General features: G+C 40.8%; 1 protein-coding gene across 1 annotated transcript in view; it reads right to left on the bottom strand.

The window, feature by feature from the left end:
• Positions 1-477: 477 nt before the first annotated feature.
• The window catches only part of LOC136857268 (L-threonine ammonia-lyase-like), a 163,483-nt gene continuing 142,546 nt past the window's right edge, over positions 478-21,414 (bottom strand). The window contains exons 7-8 of the mRNA XM_067135782.2: positions 12,296-12,521; positions 478-624 (exon numbers count right to left, since the gene is read on the bottom strand). Coding sequence (XP_066991883.2) covers positions 478-624; positions 12,296-12,521 — 373 coding nt within the window. The remainder of the gene's footprint in view (positions 625-12,295; positions 12,522-21,414) is intronic.

The following is a 21,414-nucleotide window of genomic DNA, read 5'->3' as shown; positions in this document are numbered from 1 at the left end:
ATATTTTTAATAGAATGGAAATCTTCAGTACCGGTAGTCATTCTGACTACTTGAAACATTACGAATATAACTTTGTTCTATGTAGTTCTTTGCAACTGCATGCACCCCGTCCTCAGGTTTGTTCCATCTGGCTTATTGTAAGCAGTTTGGAGGCAGAGAGGTATACGTGTATTTGTATTCCTCTACCGCAAGAAAAAATAACATCTATCAACGATAGCACTTGCACTGGCTTATCACCAAACAGATTGGTTCTTCCATCACACTTGCTGCATATTAACATCATTTTTTGGCACTTGTACCCCCTTTGCTTCTAACCCCTTTCAATATTTACTGATTAAATAACGACCAATAATACTGTGATAAATATTTCATTATATAAAATATATTGCCACAAATAAATCCATACAAATATACTGAAACAAATTCTGACAAGACAATAATACAACATTTCCCTTGGTAAAGTATTTTATTAAAAATTCACCTTTTGGAGAGTTCAAATACTTCACCAGCGCCTGGCTCTGGATTGGGAAAATCAACGAACGTGCAATTCGGAAAATTCTCTTTAAGTGCATTCTTAACTTCGTTGGCATGTTCCAAGTCTCTCGTCTCCCCCACACATGTCAGCTATAACACACAGACTTGTTACGTTAAATTATTCGATCAAGGTATATTTATACAGTTATAATCTGTTCTATTGTTATAAAGAAAGTTTGTGGTTTTGTTCCTGTGTGGAGGATAATCTCGACATCCACACAAATTTCAATTGTTTTCACCTTTAGAAAGCTTATTTATCGCCGATTGGGCTACTCTAACCTATATGTTAGCTTATCTGAGGAACAATTTGGGGAAAATTGACAAAATTTACACTAACTGATTGATTAATGATTTATTTATCCTGGAAAGATTAAGGTCAGATGGCCTTCTCTTACATCTAACCTGTTTAATGCACTATTACACCGTTGTTCTTGAATATATACCGTATGTACATATCTCAAACCCCATGGCACTACAGCACTTGAAGTGCCTTGGCCTACCAAGCGAACACTGCACAGCCCGAAGGCCTGCAGATTGCACGATGGATCCTTTCGGCCGTTATTCTTGGCTTTCGTGACTGGGGCCGCTATCTCACCGTCAGATAGCTCCTCAATTCTAATCACGTAGGCTGAGTGGACCTCGAACCAGCCCTCAGGTCCAGAAAAAATTCCTGACCTGGCCGGGAATCGAACCTGGGGCCTCCGGGTAAGAAGCAGGCACGCTACCCCTACATCACGGGGCCGGCTGTATATGTACATACCTATATTATAATTACATAGTGACTGAAATTATTAACAGGACATTCAAGCAAGACCGACTCCAATAATCAGACTGTAACACAAAAAAATAATGGCGGCCGAAGTAGCTGGATTGCAGGTATTGGCGAACATGAAAGTATCAAGTACATATTATAAAATCGACGGTCATTTTAAATGATAAATTTAACATCATAAGGAAAATCACTGTTGCACGTATGAAAACGTTTCGCCAAACAACTAACCATCACATGTAACAACTAGAATCACATATATTCTGCTAGAATAGACGCACAGCCCCACAGTAAAAAAGAGAACAACAAGCTGATTATTTAGAAATTTCACTTAGTCAAGTAACAGTCTGCTTTGTGGCCATGATCGTTAAGTCTATATAGTCTGACATCACGGTTAGCCGGTTCAAATTCCTTTAGTCGAAAAAGATTTCACCATCAGAATGTTGGTCGACAGGGTAGGAGAGGTGGCGGTATATAATTCCTAATCACTTGATTTCGTGCCAAAAGCCTGGATTCAATTCCAAACCTCTTTGCAGTGTTCAAATGGAATGAGGAAATATGACAGTGTTGATGGCGATTCGACCGTCGAATGGCGTCTTAAGGCCTTGAGTAGACGACCTCTTATTGCTATTCGACATGATTACGCTATGTTACGGCGTCGAGTTTCACCCTCTCCCCTCCTACTAACATACACTATACCACGTCATTCATTTCATCTCATTAACTCCTCCGAGTCAGGAAGGGCATCCGGTCTTAAAAACTAGCTACAAAGATTCATCTCACTTCACACCCGACCCCGTAGAGAAACGGTATAAAGGGAAGTTTGGATTTACTCAAATAACACTTCCTCTAAGTCTTCACATCACTGGATAGATGGAAATACATGATAAAACCGTTAAAATAATATTTCCAACACCATTTTGAACGTTAAAAAATAAATTAAGGTGCGAAATTCCTCACTTTATTCACTCTCATGAGAACTATGAAACATAACGTTTTGCCTTAGTTTCGAAGTGGTGGACAATTTCCGAAGTTTGGCATCTAACGGAAGGAAAGTACACCCGAAATAATGATGTTAACCCAGTTAAAGGCTCTGGTGATGCTAAGCTTTCCTTTTTTGGAAACTCTTAAAACATATGTTGACATATGGCGTAGTAGCAGGTCACTTAATGATGGTAAACATAGTAATGAAACGTTCAGACATTAAAAGATATAATAGGTATTTATACATTGAGGGAAATGAATGTAAAAACCTCTACTGACTCTAACCATTGCTGTCTTCAATCTACATGGATGAGCTTCAATTTTAGTAGTCTACTTGATAACAGTTATCCACGGCATAAATCAGAAGATCAAAATTATGTATGCACATTACCCTTTTTCCATCTACTTCACAATAGTCACGGTGTATATTCCTAATGCACTTCTCTCGTAATATTTTATTCCTTAGAAAACTTAAGAATACTGTAGTTGCATGAGAGGCATTGCCATACTTCGACTTAAGCCCGGTTCACGACGCGATCAAAACAAACACATTCTCACATTACTGCATATAATTACAGATCGTAAGTGCCACATATAAAACACTCGCAAAATTATTTTCTACACGAAACTAATATTTATCATCAACTTTCATGAAATTACACCGACTGCATGTGAAAACAACAAACCCTTGTTTCCAATATGCCTGACTACTCGATTCACCATCTTGGAACGATTCGAGAGTAGCAAAAAGGTCTGAGTATTTGAGGCGTTTTTGATATAAGCTCAGCGGACAAAAAATTAGTCACCCTAGTGCGCACGCACAGATGGATCGTTAAGCCTGTGCAGATGGTGCAGCGAACGAGTCCCATTTAACCGCACACGCACTGCCTCTACGTGAGCATAAGGCAGTAGCGATGTTTCAAGAGGACAGCGTACGTCAACAAGGGTATGTGTAAGGATGTGACAGGATGGCAAAAAGGGGCAATCGTGTTTGGCCGTGCTCATGGCCATACGATGTGTAAAGTTGCTGGATTTGTTGGTGTTTCGCAGCTGACTGTTCAATGTGTCTACAAGCAGTGGTGTACTACACGTGCCCATGAAACACATCAGAATTGTGGTCGGAAAATATCCTGACTGAGAAGGGCCGAAGACGCGTTTCACGGTTTGTGAATCAAAATCACTACCAAACCCAACAGGAATTGCCGCAGTCAGTGAATGAAGGTCCATCCAATGTGTTAGCGAGAGAACGTCGTGACGGGAACTGCATGCAATGAACGTTTGGAGTCGGTCGCCTCGCAAGAAGCCATTGCTCACACAGGCACATAAAATTGCGCGTTTTCAATGGGATAGAAATCATCAAAAGTGGACTGTAGCAGATTGGCGGAATGTAACGTGATCTAACGAATCAAGTTTTTGCCTGTATTCCAATGACGCACATCGTCGAGTGCACCAAAGGCCAAATGAAGCATTTAACTTATTTATGTGGATGTGTGCAAGGTCAGGTTCAAGTCGGAGGTGGGTTTATGATTTTTTTGGTATTTTTTGTATCATGGATTGGGCCCGTTCACTGAGGTGACCACTAACATCAACCAGAATGTTTAATAAACATTCTGGATGTTGAGGTGTTGCCTTTCAGTCAGCATCTGCATGATGAGTACCGGTATGCTATTGATACCCCGATTTTTCGAGATGACAACAGTAAAGTTCACCGGGCTGGACGTATATGTGACTGATTTTATGAACACTCACCCCACCTGTTACATCTCGATTGGCCTGCAGAATCACCTGATTTGAACCCATTGAAAATCTGTGGGACATGTTGGAACAGCGGGTAAAACACCGATAGCAGCAACCTTGCATTTTGGTGGAATTGCGCCATCAAATCCTCAGCGAGTGGCTTAACCTGGATGCAACGTACCTACACAAACTTATGGACTCACTTCCTAACCGAATCCTGGCGGTTATCAAGTCCAGAGGCGGAGTTACACGATATTAAATGATGCTTGTAATGATTTCTCCAGGGGTGACTTATATTTTTCCGGTGAGCTTAGACTATAAGTAGACATGAATAGCGTTTCTTATCAACTGTATTTTTAAATTGTAATATAAATTAAAAATATAAAATAAGTAATTAATGAGTAAGTAATAAAGGATTAAATTATTTATACATAAACTAAAAAGTTACAAAAAATAATATTATTTGAGTTATGATTAAGTATGAACTGAACAGTAATTATACAAATACTTATACATTATATACCAGGTGGCTCTCGAACGCTGTACTTTCTACTTATAAATGCCCCGCATGCACAAATGGTGAATGGGATGCCTAACAACTGATTTTTACAGGGGAACTACAGCCAGCGGGCAGGTTACGTCAGAATATGAAGAGATAAGAAACGGAGTGTCGCTCGCAGCAAGTTACTCAGTCCTCCCGGTCTAATGCACCCCTTGCATTAGAAAACATCGTTTTCGACCGCATAGTTCTCGGCTGGTGTATGGTACAGCCGCACTATATTTGCTGTCTGCCTATCGGCAATGGCTAGTGTGATCAGCAGCGGTGAATACACACACATTCTTTTAAGCTGGACAACCTGGCCAGAGTGCAACAGGAGCTCCAAACAGACATACGCCTTCTACACACATATTTCATCGAACTGTATTAGTTTTTGTTCCATACAATCAACACTTTCATCGAGTTGAATGTCTACACGTGTATAAATTAATGCGTTCTCAGATTTCATTTACTACATCTTTGGCCCCGGGTTCGATTCCCGGCCAGGTCATGGATTTTTACCTGGACCTGAGGGCTGGTTCGAGGTTCACTCAGCCTACATGATTAGAATTGAGGAGCTATCTGACGGTGAGATAGCGGCCCCAGTCTCGAAAACTAAGAATATCAGCTGAGAGGATTCGTCGTGCTGACCACACGACACCTCGTAATCTGCAGGCCTTCGGGCTGAGTAGCGGTTGCTTGGTAGGCCAAGGCCTTCAAGGGCTGTAGTGCCACGACAAGTAGTGGAGACTTTGCATGTGCTGTGAGGAAGGGTAGTAGGGGTACGTATTCTTTTTTGCCGAGGTCGTGGCCACTGACTTATAATTCACCCGCTTGCCGCGCGCATTCGTCAGTCTGGCAGTTTCTCTATTGTCTGTTAGTTTCTTAGTGTGTATTCAAATACTAAATGATTTTCAATTGCATAATCATGCCGTACATCTATGTGATTGTACCGGGCGAGCTGGCCGTGGGGTTACGGGCGCGCAGCTGTGAGCTTGCACTCGGGAGATAGTGTTTTCGAATCGCACTGTCGACAGCCCTGAAGATAGTTTTCCGTGGTTTCCCATTTTCATAAGATAACAAGGTTTGCACAAACAGCTTTTTAATAGCTGGCTAAAGTGGAACAAAAATGTAATGTTTACTCCACAAAGTTGGGGGGGGGGGCGACTGTCCCTCGTCGCCCCACCTCCTAATCGCTGCTACTGATTGTAGACACGCCAAAGATGCAGAAAAGAAATCTAATAACTTATTAATTTATACACATGTAGACATTCCACTCGATGGAAGAGTTGCTTGTATGAAACAAAAACTAATACTGTTTGGTGAAGTACGTGTGCAGAAGGCATACGTCTGTTTGGAGCTTTTGTTGCATTCCGACCAGATTGTTCATATTAAAATAATGTCTGCGTATTCGTCGCTGCTGATCACACTAGCCATTGCTGATATGCAGACAGCAAATATAGTGTGGCTGTACCATGCACCAGCCTAGGACTATGCGGTCGAAATGATGTTTACCAATGCAAGGGGGGCATTAGACCGGAAGCGCTGAGTAATATGCTGCGAACGACACTCCGTTTCTTATCTCTTCATATTCTGACGTAACCTGCCCGCCGGCAGTAGTTCGCCTGTGAAAATCAGTTGGTAGACATCCCATTCATCATTTGTGCATGCGGGGCACTTATAAGTAGAAAGTACGGCGTTCGAGAGCCACCTGGTATATATACTCAAGTGTAAAATAGAAATGATGATAATTAATAAGCTGTATAAAATAATCAAATAAAGTAACTAATTCAAAACTAAATTGTTTTATAATTAATTGCTCTAAAAGTATGACAAAAAGAAACACACCTATTTGAATCCTGATTATACCATGTAATTAACAAGAGTCAGTGAGTTATATTAGGAGTATATTAAAAGAGAAATATTTTAATTAGTATGGTTAGTAATTATAAATTAATTTTCACAACAACTGCTTTGAATATATTTCCACTTTTTATAGCCCTGATATTCTCAAGAATTTTGTTCCATTTACGAGATGCGAAAGCTGTGAAGAAGTTCATGAACGTGGTAGTTCTAACCAACCTCTGAACTGATGTAAGAATATGGAAATCCAATATCCAATATCCAAATAAATAGTGTCATAAGGTGAAACAAAACCACTACCGGTACTTGATGTTCTTAAATGGCGAAGAAAATCTTGGCATTGAAAAACACACTCATTAAATGAATATGAAGGTGCATTTGTACGATTTCTATCAGAAAAATGAATTATATAGACATACCCATATCATGTTACTGTAGTTAGAATGATAAAGGAGTTAATTCGATGGGGTGATAACCACCATAGGAACTCTTGATATAGTTAAAAGAAAACAATACCTCTGGAATCGTACAATTGATTTGCATGAAGACTATATCACATATAGTGCATTTATTGAACAGTTGGTAGCTTAATCTGTAAATTTATATCTTGATAATTTCTTTACAAAATCATTTTCTCCTGTAGTATTGTAAAAATTATTTATACTGCATTATCTCTGAAACGCCCGCCTAGTGGCCTTGATCGTTAAGGCGTCAAGTCTATATGGTCCGACATGTGGTTAGTCAGTTTGAGTTCCATTGGTAGAAAAACTTTTCAATATATAAATGTTGGTGGTATACAATTTCTAATCACTAGATTGTGCCAAAAATATGTATTCAATTCCAAACCTCTATGCAGTGTTCATATCGAGTGAGTGCATATGACGCTGTTGATGGTGATTCGTCTATCAAACGGGGACGTAAAGCCTGGAGCAGACTCCTTGGTGCTATTCGACAGGAGGAGTCTATGTGCCAGCACAGGATTTCACCGTCTCTCTCACTACTATAATATATCGCATCGTTCTTTCCATCTCACAAACTCCTCTGATACTCTACCTGATATAGTTGACGTCAGAAAAGTCATCCGGTCGTAAAACTCGCTACGAAGATTAATCTCATTTCATGCTCGACCCCACAGAGAAATGGGACAAGCATTGGATATACATACCTCTTGAAAGACTTGTGGTACTGATCTCAATATTTCAAATTGTGGGGAATATTCTAATGTAAATGATTTCGTTCTCAATAACTGTTTAATATTTTAGTTGGTCATTTTACAAGTTTTTAGTGGAGACATCTTATTCTACTGTTATTTTTTATTTCAGATTGATGGAGAGCTATGAAACAACTCGTACTGAAACTCTCATGTTAATAAAACTTATATTTCCAGAGAAAATGCACATTTTGTATGAAAATATATAAATGTTGAAAAATAGCCGGGGGGAAAAGTAAAACAACTAGGGTAGAGATGAATATCTGAATGCTATACTCACCCTACATCATCAACTTTAAAATCCTACAACGTGAAATCTAATAGAGATTTCAACAACATAAACAAACTGATATTTAAATTGTTTTAAAAATGGCAAGAATACTTTTTTAACGTTTGACCTAGAACCTGGGTTAGCGTCTCCTTAACAAACTTCAATCAGGATTATTAATATAAATATCAATACAACTCTAAAATGACCTATTTAAGGATAATATATAATAAGAATCGTATATCACAAAATGATTTGAGTTTCAGTACTGGTACCTATTCTATATTCCTGGAATGTGATAATGATCTTATTATTTAAACAACTTTCCAAGATAGTCTGCCTACGGTATCTGGCCACATTATTATAATCACCTGCAGTTTTGTAAATTTTGCTTCTATTTATTCAGTTTCGATTGACAACCAATGAACATTCACCAGAGATTTACATATAGCTGTAACATATACTATAAATGTTTTTAACCTCTTTGAGCACTTAGTTAAGAAAAAGGGCACTACATTCTTTTTTACAGTACTTATTGTCAATTGCCAATTTTTTTTCTCGTCCAACTTTTGCTTTGTTTATGGCCTCAATTTTACATGAAATACTTTCAGTGCATAATTGGAACTCTTTGTGGATCCTTTTAGCTGTATGGCAAGATGTGCATCTTTCATAAAAGTGTAGTCTTCACCATTTGGGAACCGGTCTTTCAACGGAGGAATGAGCACTTTCTCTAGCAAAATGATAAACTGGTCCAGTTTCATCATTCTTTCACAACATAAAGGTAACCCCAACCCTTCCTTGATATCACTGACCACACTATAATAGATGTAGGATGCTTGACAGTTCTAACAATGGATGACGAGTCCAATTTCCCGTCCTCCCTTCATCGCATGAATTTTGTTTTTTTCTATCAGACATTGGAAAGTTGATTCATCAGAAAATCATACCTGAGGAAGAAGGCGTCTAAAGTTTTAACAGACCCAGAATTCAACAAGACATTAAAAATGTTGAATATCTATGGACCTTACTGAGCAATAATTACCTTTCTCCTATCTTCCACAGTCAATGATTTGCGCTGTCTTGCCCACAGGACTCGCTTTTCCATAATGGCAGTGCTTAGTGGGTGTTTTCTAGATGAACAATGACACTTATAGCCCTGTTCATACAATCTGTGCACAGTCATTTCAGATACTTTCACACTACTGGTATTTAGTTCGCCTTCACACTACTGGTATTTAGTTCACTCGTTACTTAATTAATGGACTTTTTCCGATTTTGCTTGAGACCATCATTAATTTTTTGCCTGCACGTGGCGATGTCTTCCTATATGCACCACAGTTTCCTAAACGAAGACACTCTAAACATTTCCAGCTTTCTAAATACTTTTTAACCTGACTCATAGACGTTTGTGGAGATACACCCATTTTTTGGGCTATTTCCCGCTGTGAACAATCACCATTCTCAAGCAATGCTGAAATGACAGCCTTTCTCCTGGGCGTAAGATCGCTTCTTTTTCCAATCACAATTATAAAAAAATCAGTATCTGTCTACGTCAGATATAACTGAGAAAGGTATAAACTGAACGCTCTGAAACAATAAACAAACACAAATTCACTGTTCTCCAATAAAATACCCGTAACAAGATCACAATAATCACACCCTAGTTGAAACTCTTTACATGTCTTTATTAACACTCACCCAGAATGACTGAATTACTAGAAATACATTAAATTTAGCTAAAAAACATAGAAGAGAGCAAGCAAGCATAACGTCATTATTTTAGAAATCAAAGAAATCAAAGAGTGATTATCTTATTATTGTAAATTGGAGTTTGCTCCACTCAAGGCATATTAGAGAAAACAAAGCAACCTCTCGCAATAACGTTTGTAGACTTTAAGAAGGCATATGACTGTATTCACAAACCTTCATTATTGAAAATAATAAGAAATTCTGGACTGCACCCACAACTAATCAAACTGATCGAACTCACCTTAACCAACACACAATCAAAAGCCAAGTTCAGAGGGGAATTTTCAAAGCCATCCCTCATAAAATCTCAGAAAACTCATAAACTCAAAAAAGCTCAGATAATCGAAGTAGGAGAACAGGAAAAAAATCGTATACAAATTTAAATACTTAGGTGAAATTATAAAATACAACCTTACCGAAAAGCAAACATGGCATATTAGAATAAATTAACCAAAGCTCAGTACCGGTATGTCACCAAGAACACATACAACAAAAAAGACCTCTCAATAGCCACAAAGTTAAAGCATCATAAAACAGTCATACAACCAGAAATAACCATTTTCAAAACAACTAATACTGCAGCAATAGGTACTCAAAATAGAAAGGAGAATAATCAGAACATGTATAAACAAAAAATGCCAAGAAAATGAACACTGGAGACTAGTTTCTAACGAAACAGTCTACAGAGAAATAGAACCGGTATTGAGCACTGTCAGAAAAAATGAACCTCATTCTTTGATCACCTAATTAGAGCACCCGAAAATAGAATCAAGGAGGATAATAATAGAAAAATTGTAGAACAGTAAGAGTAATATTTTTTTGCTACTGGCTTTACGTCACACCGACACAGATATGTCTTATGGCGACGATGGGACAGGGAAGGGCTAGGAATGGGAAGGAAGCGGCCGTGGCCTTAATTAAGGTACAGCCCCAGCATTTGCCTGGTGTGAAAATGGGAAAATCAAGATCCGAGAGAATGAAGAAGTACTGAGCTGATAGAAAATCGAAAAATCCGTTGTATAATTGACTAAAGTGGTCTAATGAAGACCATAACATGTAAAATAAAAATACATTATTGAACATAAACTAGGCCTATATTTAGATCAACATAAATATAGATTTTGCTGTCTATGCTTAGTCCATATATTTACTATTATTCTGCTTTTACGGCCTCATTGGACCACTTCAGTCAATCATTTTATGGTCGTCTCCTTCAGTAGGTTTTCTTTCCAAATTGTCCAGAAGCTTTTCCTTTGTTCTGATCATTTCTGCCGCTCCTCGTCTGTAAGTATGGTACCCGTTTCATTGTATGCCTTTTGTCTATTTTCGGTTTAAATCTTATTTTTGTTTTTCAGTTTCTTTAAATTTTCTGTTTTGTTTATCAAATTTTTTTAAGTTCTTCCATATCCTCTCTAATTTCCTTTATCCATCATACTTGTAGCTTCAGATTCAGTTTCTCTATAATTTTTCTTGGTAATCTGGTCTCTGGTGTCCTTATAATTTGACCCCCCCCCCTCCAAAGAAAGAGATGCCCTTCTGTATAGTATCTGTGATGTGCTCCAGTTCTCTGTACCGGGCAAGTTGACCATGCTGTTAAGGGCACGCAGCTGTGAGCTTGCATCCGGTAGATAGTAGGTTCGAACCCCACTGTCGGCAGACCTGAAGATGGTTTTCCGTCGTTTCCCCATTTTCACACAACGCAAATGATTGGGCTGTACCTTACTTATGAACACGGACGCTTCTTTCCCATTCCTAGCCCTTTCTTATCCCACTGTGCCCATAAGACCTACCTGTGTCAATGCGACGTAAAGAAAATTGCAAGAAAAGTTCTCTGTACACCACTTCATTTGGAACTATCCAACATTGTCTATCTTTTTGAATTTTTTAAATTTATGAATGCTCTTGCTATTATTCTCTCTACTTTTTAATTTTGTCACTTCTGTTTCTCTGAGTGACTTTAAAAAGAGTTTTGCTTCTGCATGAACCACCGTCTTGTAATATTTTAATTTTGTTTTGATCGACAGCCATTTTTTATTGTATGTAGACCATGTTAATTTTTGAGCTTTCATCATTTTATTAGTTCTTTCTTGCCATGCATGTTTCTTGTCCAAATTCTATGTTGTAATTTCTCTTAAGTATTTAAATTATTTCACTATTTTAACTTTGCTGTTATTCACTGTTATGTGGAAATTAATCTACCCCTTGCGGGTTTGAACCTGCTCTCTTGGGATCCGGAGGCAGACACTCTACTACTAATCCACAGAGGGAGCTTGATATATTTATACTACACAATAAATATTTTTAAATAGGTATAGACGTAGGGGTAGGGGTAGTGTGCCTGCCTCTTACCCGGAGGCCCCGGGTTCGATTCCCAGCCAGGTCAAGGATTTTTACCTGGACCTGAAGGTTGGTTCGAGGTCCACTAAGCCTACGTGAGTAGTATTGAGGAGCTATCTGACGGTTAGATAGCGGCCCCGGATTAGAAAGCCAAGAATAGCGGCCGAGAGGATTCGTCGTGCTGACCACACAACACCTCGTAATCTGCAGGCCTTTGGGCTGAGCAGCGGTCGCTTGGTAGGCCAAGACCCTTCAAGGGCTGTAGTGCTATGGGGTTTGTTTATAAATGAATATTTAGTTGATTACCTCCACGCTGAAGATGTCAGACTTAATCCAGTTTCGTTCATGTATCATATCCTTAATAGATACTCCTAGTGAACTCAGCAAATGACAGAGATCAGACATCCCTCCAGGACGGTCACTAACAGTGACCGCGAATTTGATCAGTCGACCATCAGCAGCTAGACCTCTCTCTAGACACCGGCCCAATATTGTTGTGTCAATATTACCACCAGAACACACCAGAACAATCCTAAAAAATCAGATTCTTCTTCAATTACACAAAGAAGAAGACTAGGACATACCTTTCAGAGAAATATTTCATTTGTTTAAGATCTGGGGTAGTTAATGTCCCAAAATTTCTAATCAAATAGACAGTATACAGCGTGATTCAGCCGCCCTTTGCAATGAAGTTTTATGCAACCCACAATATTCATTGCGTCCTGAAAACATCTGCCCTGCCGGTATGCTCAGACAACACAGTCGGATATCTTGGTATTTACCGCTCACCATGATAGGATGCCATAATATCATACCCGTATTAAACACTGGAAACATGTGTGTGCCTTCCAAATCATATGAACCTGAAATGCCGGCAAAATACTAAATTGATATTGTGACCACACTGAACCTAATACTTGCTATAAACTGCCCAGTGTGCCATTCGAAACCGTAGTGTAGTCGGTAAATGCGTGGCGGAGCGGGCTTGAATGTCACGTGAAATGTTCGAGTCCGGGGCGAAGATTACGAAATTTTAAAATATTTTTTTTAAATATGTGCCACAGGCAATGTAAGTTCAATACCTGCTTTCATGCAAATTGCGTGTGAATGAATGTGTTTTTGGTCCTAAGAAGGGTCGATTAGTTAGCAGGCCGGACACACTCAGACCAGAAATAATAAGAACACAACTGCCCTAACAATGTTTTATGCACATTCGGGCCCGGTGTCCAATAGATCGCCTTGCCCGCTGAAGCATTCCAGGTGTAATTGCTCACCATTCATCCATGATGAGTTGCCGGAGCTGGTCGGGGTTTTCCGGCGCTTGAGTGTAAACGACGTTCTTCAAATGTCCCCACAAGAAATCTAACGGCGTTAAATCCGGTGATCTGGTGAGCCAAGAAACAGGGCCTCCTCGTCCTATCCATTTCCCTGGCAGTTTCTCGTTCAGATGGTTACGAACGGTCAAAGTAGAATGTGGTGGAGCTCCATCCTGTTGCAACCCCATCGTCAAACGATTATGAAGGGCACATCCTCCAGCAGCAGTGGGAGTTCCTGACGCAGAAAGTGCAGGTAGCGTGGACCCATCCAATGGTCCTCAAGGAAATAAGGTCCAATCAGGTGATCCCACAAGATTCCACACCAAACATTCACTCCATGGGCCGCCTGTTGCACCCAGTGAGATTTGTCCGTACTCCAATAGTGCATGTTGTGACGATTAACGTTCCCATTATTGTGGAAACGCGACTCGTCCGAGAACAAGATGTGCGATGCGAATGCTGCATCATTGTCCAGCCTGCCCAATAGAGCCACCGATAGAACTCCATTTGAGCTTCAAAATACCGCCCATGGAGCTCTTGGTGTAGCTCAAGATGGTATGGGTGAAATTTATGTTCATGCAGTATTTGCCAGACGGCTGGTTGGTGTTCACTGTCATGCAGTCACCCTTGTACTGATGTGCGGATTATTACGAGATTCCTACAGAATGGCCTCTTCTGTTTCACCCAATGTAACGGGCTTATCGCGGAATGGTGGCTGGTTGGAAATCACACCTATTATCCTTAGGCATTTTTTAACACGGTGGAATGTCGTAGCAGCCGGGTGTCGCCTGTCGGGATACCGCTCCTGGTACAGGCGGTGCCTCGCACGCATTTTGTCTTTCTTCCCAATAAATGAGAAGCATGTCAACGTATTCCTCTGTGGAAAACGTGCCGAATGGCAGCAAAGATTACAGTACATTCTGGCCCTAACCAGCGGAGTATTCGCAGGGCACAAGATGAATAACAGCGTCATTCTACTGTTTAAATGTGGCAAACGTGGGCCTGTGTTTATGTATTCATCATGCCGATGCAAAAATATTTGAACGCTGCAGGCACATTCCGTCGATTGCTAGGGGAACGCCTAACCACATGCGCTACGCTAACACTGCTGGAAACATGCTGGTAGTACGAAAAGAGCAGGGTACGTGCACCATCCGCTTCGGTATTTAAGACATTAATTATTGCACCGTTACCTAGTTTTATGCACTGATTCCCCTCTACGTTACACCCGGTCACGAGGCAGGACACATTAACATAGTTACATGGTAAAAGGACTCTGCTACCTGATTTCAACGCGTCAGGTTTTGCGAACGGATGATATAACATTTTGCTAGGGTTCATAATCATGTGCAAAATGTGCTCACTGAACATTAGTACCATACAGTACGCCCGCAGGGGAACAGCACCCCTATAACCATGTGCACGTTAGTTGGGCTGCAGCAAACGATATTGGAAGGAGCTGGTGAATCACACAGTATAGAATAAATTACATGTAAAGTAAATATGCTCTTGAAACTTAAAATAAATATAGATTACAAATTAATATATGAGAATTATTTTTAAAAAGGGCACTGCACCCAAAACTGCACAACAAAGCTCATGTAAATATGCATTCCATTTAGTTTTTGTGACACGTTTTGTCTTTACCCGACAAAATTCATTAAATCACAGCCATAGACGTCCAAGAGAGTTTCGGTTTACTCGGTCTGCCATCTAGTGGGCCTAGAGTAAAACGGAACGTCGAAATTGACGAGCAGACAGCCAGATGGCGTTAAATTGAAATGTCTGAACACACTACTAAAGCCATACCATTATTATTATTATTATTATTATTATTATTATTATTATTATTATTATTATTATTATTATTATTATTATTATTATTATTATTATTATTATTATTTAATTACAAGTGCTTCTCTTCACTTGCATATCAAAGTTGCATAGCACATACCTTAACTTTTGTATTTTAGGAGCCCAAAACAGGAAGTTTATAATAAGAAGAGTAAGCTCACTTATATGCTCATAGTTCAGCTTTTCTCAAGGGAACATGAGAAACAACAGAATGGACAGAGGCATAGGAGGATTAAATATCAAGGTTTTCATTCAAAGAAATGTGGGTGTGAGTACCTACTCAAACCCTAATTATTTTGAAGTGCTATAGAAAAATCGATTTCTACTTTCCTTATCAGGAATAGGAATAGTTCGGGAGAAAATGTTCTACTTTGATTTGCAAAATTTCAATGTTACTAGAAATTAAAACGAAATTTTGTTATTGTGTTCACTCATTGGTAATTAACATAAAGCTATTAAAGTGACTGAGGAGGGGAAAATGTATATGGAAACTCTCTCTCTCTGTGTGTGTGTGTGTGTGTGTGTGCGTGTGTGTGTGTGGTGCTGACCAGAGCGCAACATATCACCAAGAATACTTACAATAAAGAAGGCCTCTCAATAGCCACAACATTAAAACAAAAATGCAGATCGCAAAGAATGAAGTATTGGGCCGACATAAATGGTTTGGACACATGATGAGAATGGAAAATGATAGAGTTCCCAAGTGAGTATTTACAGAGAAAATAAAGGGAGAAGGCAATAGGGAAGGCCCAGAAAGACGTGGATGGATACGGTGAAGGAGAGTATAGGGAAGAGAGGAGTAAAAGTAGAAGAAATATTGCAGGAAGGAAGGGAGGGAGTGGTGGAGAGGTAGACAACTGTGGAGGTCCTTGATTCACAACCCAACCCAGAAGACTGCAAACAGGAAATGAAGTAGTATAACATTAAGAAGAACACAGTTACACAACCAGAAATAACATGCGCAAATGAAACAATTTATAAAACAAATAGCCATGCAGAAATAGACAGATTAATCAACATTGAACGAAGCACGCCTGGTAGCCATAATCGTTAAGGCGTTGAAGTCTTAAATGGTCTGACACCGTAGTTAGCTGGTACGAGTCCCTTTGGTCGAAAAAAATTTCACCATCAGAAGGGAGGTGGTGGTATACAATGTCTAATCACTACAATGCGTGCCAAAAGCCTGGATTAAATTCCAAACCTTTACTTTAGACCTTTATTACTCCAAGTTTTAGCACTAATTGTATTACTTAAACTTAGAAATAAGTAGTGTTTTAACGTTATTGTATGTTCTTTTATCAATTTAAGGTTATTCTTCTGCTGAAGATGGCATCTTAGGTCAAAATATTTTATGAAAAGCCCTCAGCCTTTATTAAAGGATGATATGCTGCAGATGGAGGTAACTATGACAACGCAGCACACGTCTCAGTTACTGCTTTCTCCGCACATGTCAGAGTCCAATCTCGTGGGCCCAACTATAACTCCCCTAATTACGATATTTTCCACAAAAGAAAATGCTGTAATCTGAAGGATTGTTGATTTTACTCTCTTCATGATTTAGTTCATAATACTGATGAAGAGGGGAAATACTTGTGCACGATATTTTCAGACTCTTCTTATGGTTCTCATCCTCTACTTTCACACAACTCCGGGAGAGTTTACACGGTAGTTGCACTTTTCTGATGAGTGGTTTTGAAAGGTGACATTTTCTGTAATGTTATACTAACCCATTCTTATATTGGAAATTAAATCAGTGGTAGATTGATTGTTCCAAAAACCATACCATTCTTCTTTCAGTAGCAGTTCAATCCTGGGAGGCCCCATGAATTTTGTTCTGCAGGATGGAAGTGTAATTTACAATCACAATTATAAACCTGGTGTTTCCACCTAATCCATACTTGATTTAATAAACGCTGTCCCCTTCCTAAGTTCGTGGTAAAATTCCAGCATTTAAGACAGAACACGTCACTGCCGGTAAGTATAAGATTTCTTAATCACTAACAAAATCATCAGTTTCTGACGATAATCTCAACAGATGCACATGATAAATACAGAATAGCACATGCCCACATTGATAGTTTATTTAACACTGATTGTTTACTTGGGAATATTGGCGCGGTGTTTTTTGTGACCGGATGCAAATTTATTTTGTTTGATCGCGCTTGTTTTTAAACTTAGAGACCTTGGCTACCACATACCTCTCCCCACATTCCTTACATTTTTTCTGGGATCAGTGGCATTGTAGTGAAGGGTGTGCATTCTTAGAAAGAGGGATTATTGTCAATTGGTGCAATGAAGTGTCTCGTTGAACCCCATGCAACCAGAACGGTCCGTCGGAAGTACACCAGCAGCAGTGTTGAGTGCACCCAGTGAGTTACTTGTGTAATCATGTTAGGAATTCATTCAGCGAATCCCGTATTGATGAAATGAGTTATGAAGAGTAGAAGGCAAGGGTGTTATCTCTTTTACAGTCTGTGGAAAAGGAAGATTTTTTTGTGAGGGATGAGTATTAGAAGAAGTACCATATACATACATACCGGTACACACCAGTGGCGTATACTGTGGGCTACCAAGGCTATCAGTGAAGCCCAAGCCTCAAATGAGAACGATGGAAATCTAAATACACTGACTGACAGAGCAAATGCAACACCAAGAAAGAGTGGTTCGAAAGTGATGAAAGTTGGGGAAAAAACAGAGACGGCACGGACGAATAATTGATGTTTATTTCAAACCGATATGCAGGTTACACAATGCGCACGGCATCGACTCAGTAGGATGTAGGACCACCGCGAGCGGCGATGCACGCAGAAACACGTCGAGGTACAGAGTCAATAAGAGTGCGGATGGTGTCCTGAGGGATGGTTCTCCATTCTCTGTCAACCATTTGCCATAGTTGGTCGTCCGTACGAGGCTGGGGCAGAGTTTTCAAACGGCGTCCAATGAGATCCCACACGTGTTCGATTGGTGAGAGATCCGGAGAGTACGCTGGCCACGGAAGCATCTGTACACCTCGTAGAGCCTGTTGGGAGATGCGAGCAGTGTGTGGGCGGGGATTATCCTGCTGAAACAGAGCATTGGGCAGCCCCTGAAGGTACGGGAGTGCCACCGGCCGCAGCACATGCTGCACGTAGCGGTGGGCATTTAACGTGCCTTGAATACGCACTAGAGGTGACGTGGAATCATACGCAATAGCGCCCCAAACCATGATGCCGCGTTGTCTAGCGGTAGGGCACTCCACAGTTACTGCCGGATTTGACCTTTCTCCACGCCGCCGCCACACTCGTCTGCGGTGACTATCACTGACAGAACAGAAGCGTGACTCATCGGAGAACACAACGTTCCGCCATTCCCTCATCCACGTCGCTCTAGCCCGGCACCATGCCAGGCGTGCACGTCTATGCTGTGGAGTCAATGGTAGTCTTCTGAGCGGACGCCGGGAGTGCAGGCCTCCTTCAACCAATCGACGGGAAATTGTTCTGGTCGATATTGGAACAGCCAGGGTGTCTTGCACATGCTGAAGAATGGCGGTTGACGTGGCGTGCGGGGCTGCCACCGCTTGGCGGCGGATGCGCCGATCCTCGCGTGCTGACGTCACTCGGGCTGCGCCTGGACCCCTCGCACGTGCCACATGTCCCTGCGCCAAACATCTTCGCCACAGGCGCTGCACCGTGGACACATCCCTATGGGTATCGGCTGCGATTTGACGAAGCGACCAACCTGCCCTTCTCAGCCCGATCACCATACCCCTCGTAAAGTCGTCTGTCTGCTGGAAATGCCTCCGTTGACGGCGGCCTGGCATTCTTAGCTCTACACGTGTCCTGTGGCACACGACAACACGTTCTACAATGACTGTCGGCTGAGAAATCACGGTACGAAGTGGGCCATTCGCCAACGCCGTGTTCCATTTATCGTTCGCTACGTGCGCAGCACAGCGGTGCATTTCACATCATGAGCATACCTCAGTGACGTCAGTCTACCCTGCAATTGGCATAAAGTTCTGACCACTCCTTCTTGGTGTTGCATTTGCTCTGTCAGTCAGTGTATTATAATGTAAGCATCTGACACATTCTTCCATTTACAAAACTTGAAAGCATTAAGAAAGAACGTCGCTCGTATTTCTGAGAACAAGGCATCGGAGACTAACATCGCAGCCCAGGCCTTCGGTCCACTCCCCTCGACCCTCCGCTCGAGGCTTGCTGGCGAATGTCGGAATGGTGCGGGGAACGAGGGGATCCTAACCTTGAGTGGTCTAGGCTTGGGTCCGTTAAATCGCCGCCGCTAACGAGAGAGACAGCGGTGGAAAGAGAAGGCCCAAAGACTTGTAGTTCTCCGGAAGTGTCCGAATTGATGGGATTCACCCATGAGCTACAGTATCACGAGTTTGTTTTTGCATGTGCAGGACATCTTATTGGTAGCTTATAGTTGGAAATTATTGGTATATTTCAGTTGATCTTAGAACAATTTTAGTTTATCTGAAGTTATGGTGTTTAATGTGACTGTGACCTTGCATGAGCGCCCATATGACAGTTTCTAGAGGGGGGCCCAGACCTCGGGGTATGTTGTAATTTTAATATTTTCGAAGATAAATGGCGATTTCTATTTTGCGTTAGAATAACCCACGGTATCCCCTGCCTGTTGGTGGGGGACGGTACTACCTCTTTTACGTAATGCTGAATTTTAAATCATTTTCTTGAAAGGGAAAACGTGACTACACTAGATTTTTGCCTTTCCCTGAAAGCTAGAGGGGCGGGGGGGGGGGGCGTGGCCCCACCTTGCCCCCGGGTATGGGCGCCCTTGTGACCTTGTGATGTTACTTTTGTGAAATTGCTGAACCGTGTGTAAGTTGTTGAAATAGGCCTATGAAGATAAATTGCTGATAATTAAAAATGGTAAGCCTACCCCACCTCTTACTATGTTGCATTGTGAACGAGAGGAGAAAAACAAGAATCCATGCAAAGGGTATTTCAACTTAAGTAAGTATGAAAAGTATTTGTGGTTATGTGGCTCATGCGAACTTCACAAACTTTATTGTTGGCCATGCTTATTGTTTGCAACTGAGATAATAATAATAATAATAATAATAATAATAATAATAATAATAATAATAATAATAATAATAATAATAATGTCCGCCTCTGTGGTGTAGTGGTTAGTGTGTTTAGCTGCCACCCCTGACCACCCGGGTTCGAATCCCGACTCTGCAACGAAATTTGAAAAGTGGTACGAGGGCTGGAACGGGGAGCACTTAGCCTCTGGAGGTCAACTAAGTAGAGGAGGGTTCGATTCCTACCTCAGCCATCCTCGAAGTGGTTTTCCGTGGTTTCCCACTTCTCCTCCAGGCAAATGCCGGGTTGGTAACTAACTTAAGGCCACGGCCGCTTCCTTCCTTCCTCCTTGTCTATCCCTTCCGATCTTCCCATCCCCCAAAAGATTCAGCACAGCAGGTAAGGCCGCCTAGACGAGGTACTGGCCCACCTTCCCAGTTGTATCCCCTGACCCAAAGTCTCACGTTCCAGGACACTTGTCTTGAGTGTAGAGGTGCGATCTCTCGCTGAGTCCGAGAGAAAAACCAACCTGGAGGACAAACGGATTAAGTAATAATAATAATAATAATAATAATAATAATAATAATAATAATAATAATAATAATAATAATAATAATAATAATAATAATAATAATAATAATAATAATACATAGCCTCTGGAAAGGCTTGATGGTGACCTGATGAAATAAATGGTGAAGATGTCATAAGCTCCCAGTCCCCGAGCTAGGGGAATTAAGAGTACGAGGAGGCTGATTCTTTAGCTACCATCTGCATTGATCAGGTGTTGAGTATTGGCAGTAGCAGAGGCTAGGGCTTGTGAACTATCCTTAACACAGCAGGCTACTCCGTTGGCTATTAGCTGCAGCTCAAAACCCTTAAGACTTGAAGTTCACTAAACTAACTATCGAAAATGGGTAACCTAAGTCTAGTGATAGCCCATGTCTTAATTGCAGCATACGCCACTGGTACACACATAATCATTATAGACTGTTATGCCTTTCAGAGTTCAGTGCGTAAGCCTCTGTGAATTTACTAAACGTTGCCACAATCCTCTATTTGCAACTAGTGCTGCGGCGTCATTTAGTTCTATATCTCTTCCGTCTTACTAATAAACGGTGTATAACTTTTATACAAGGTTTATACAACGTTTATGTAAAATTCGTTACTAATAAACCGTGTATAAGCCTCCTGTGTATACATCTGTTATACC

Source organism: Anabrus simplex, chromosome 1 (genome assembly GCF_040414725.1).
Source record: "Anabrus simplex isolate iqAnaSimp1 chromosome 1, ASM4041472v1, whole genome shotgun sequence".
In the NCBI taxonomy this organism is placed as follows: Eukaryota; Metazoa; Arthropoda; class Insecta; order Orthoptera; family Tettigoniidae; genus Anabrus; species Anabrus simplex.
This window is presented reverse-complemented; position numbering and strand designations above follow the sequence as displayed.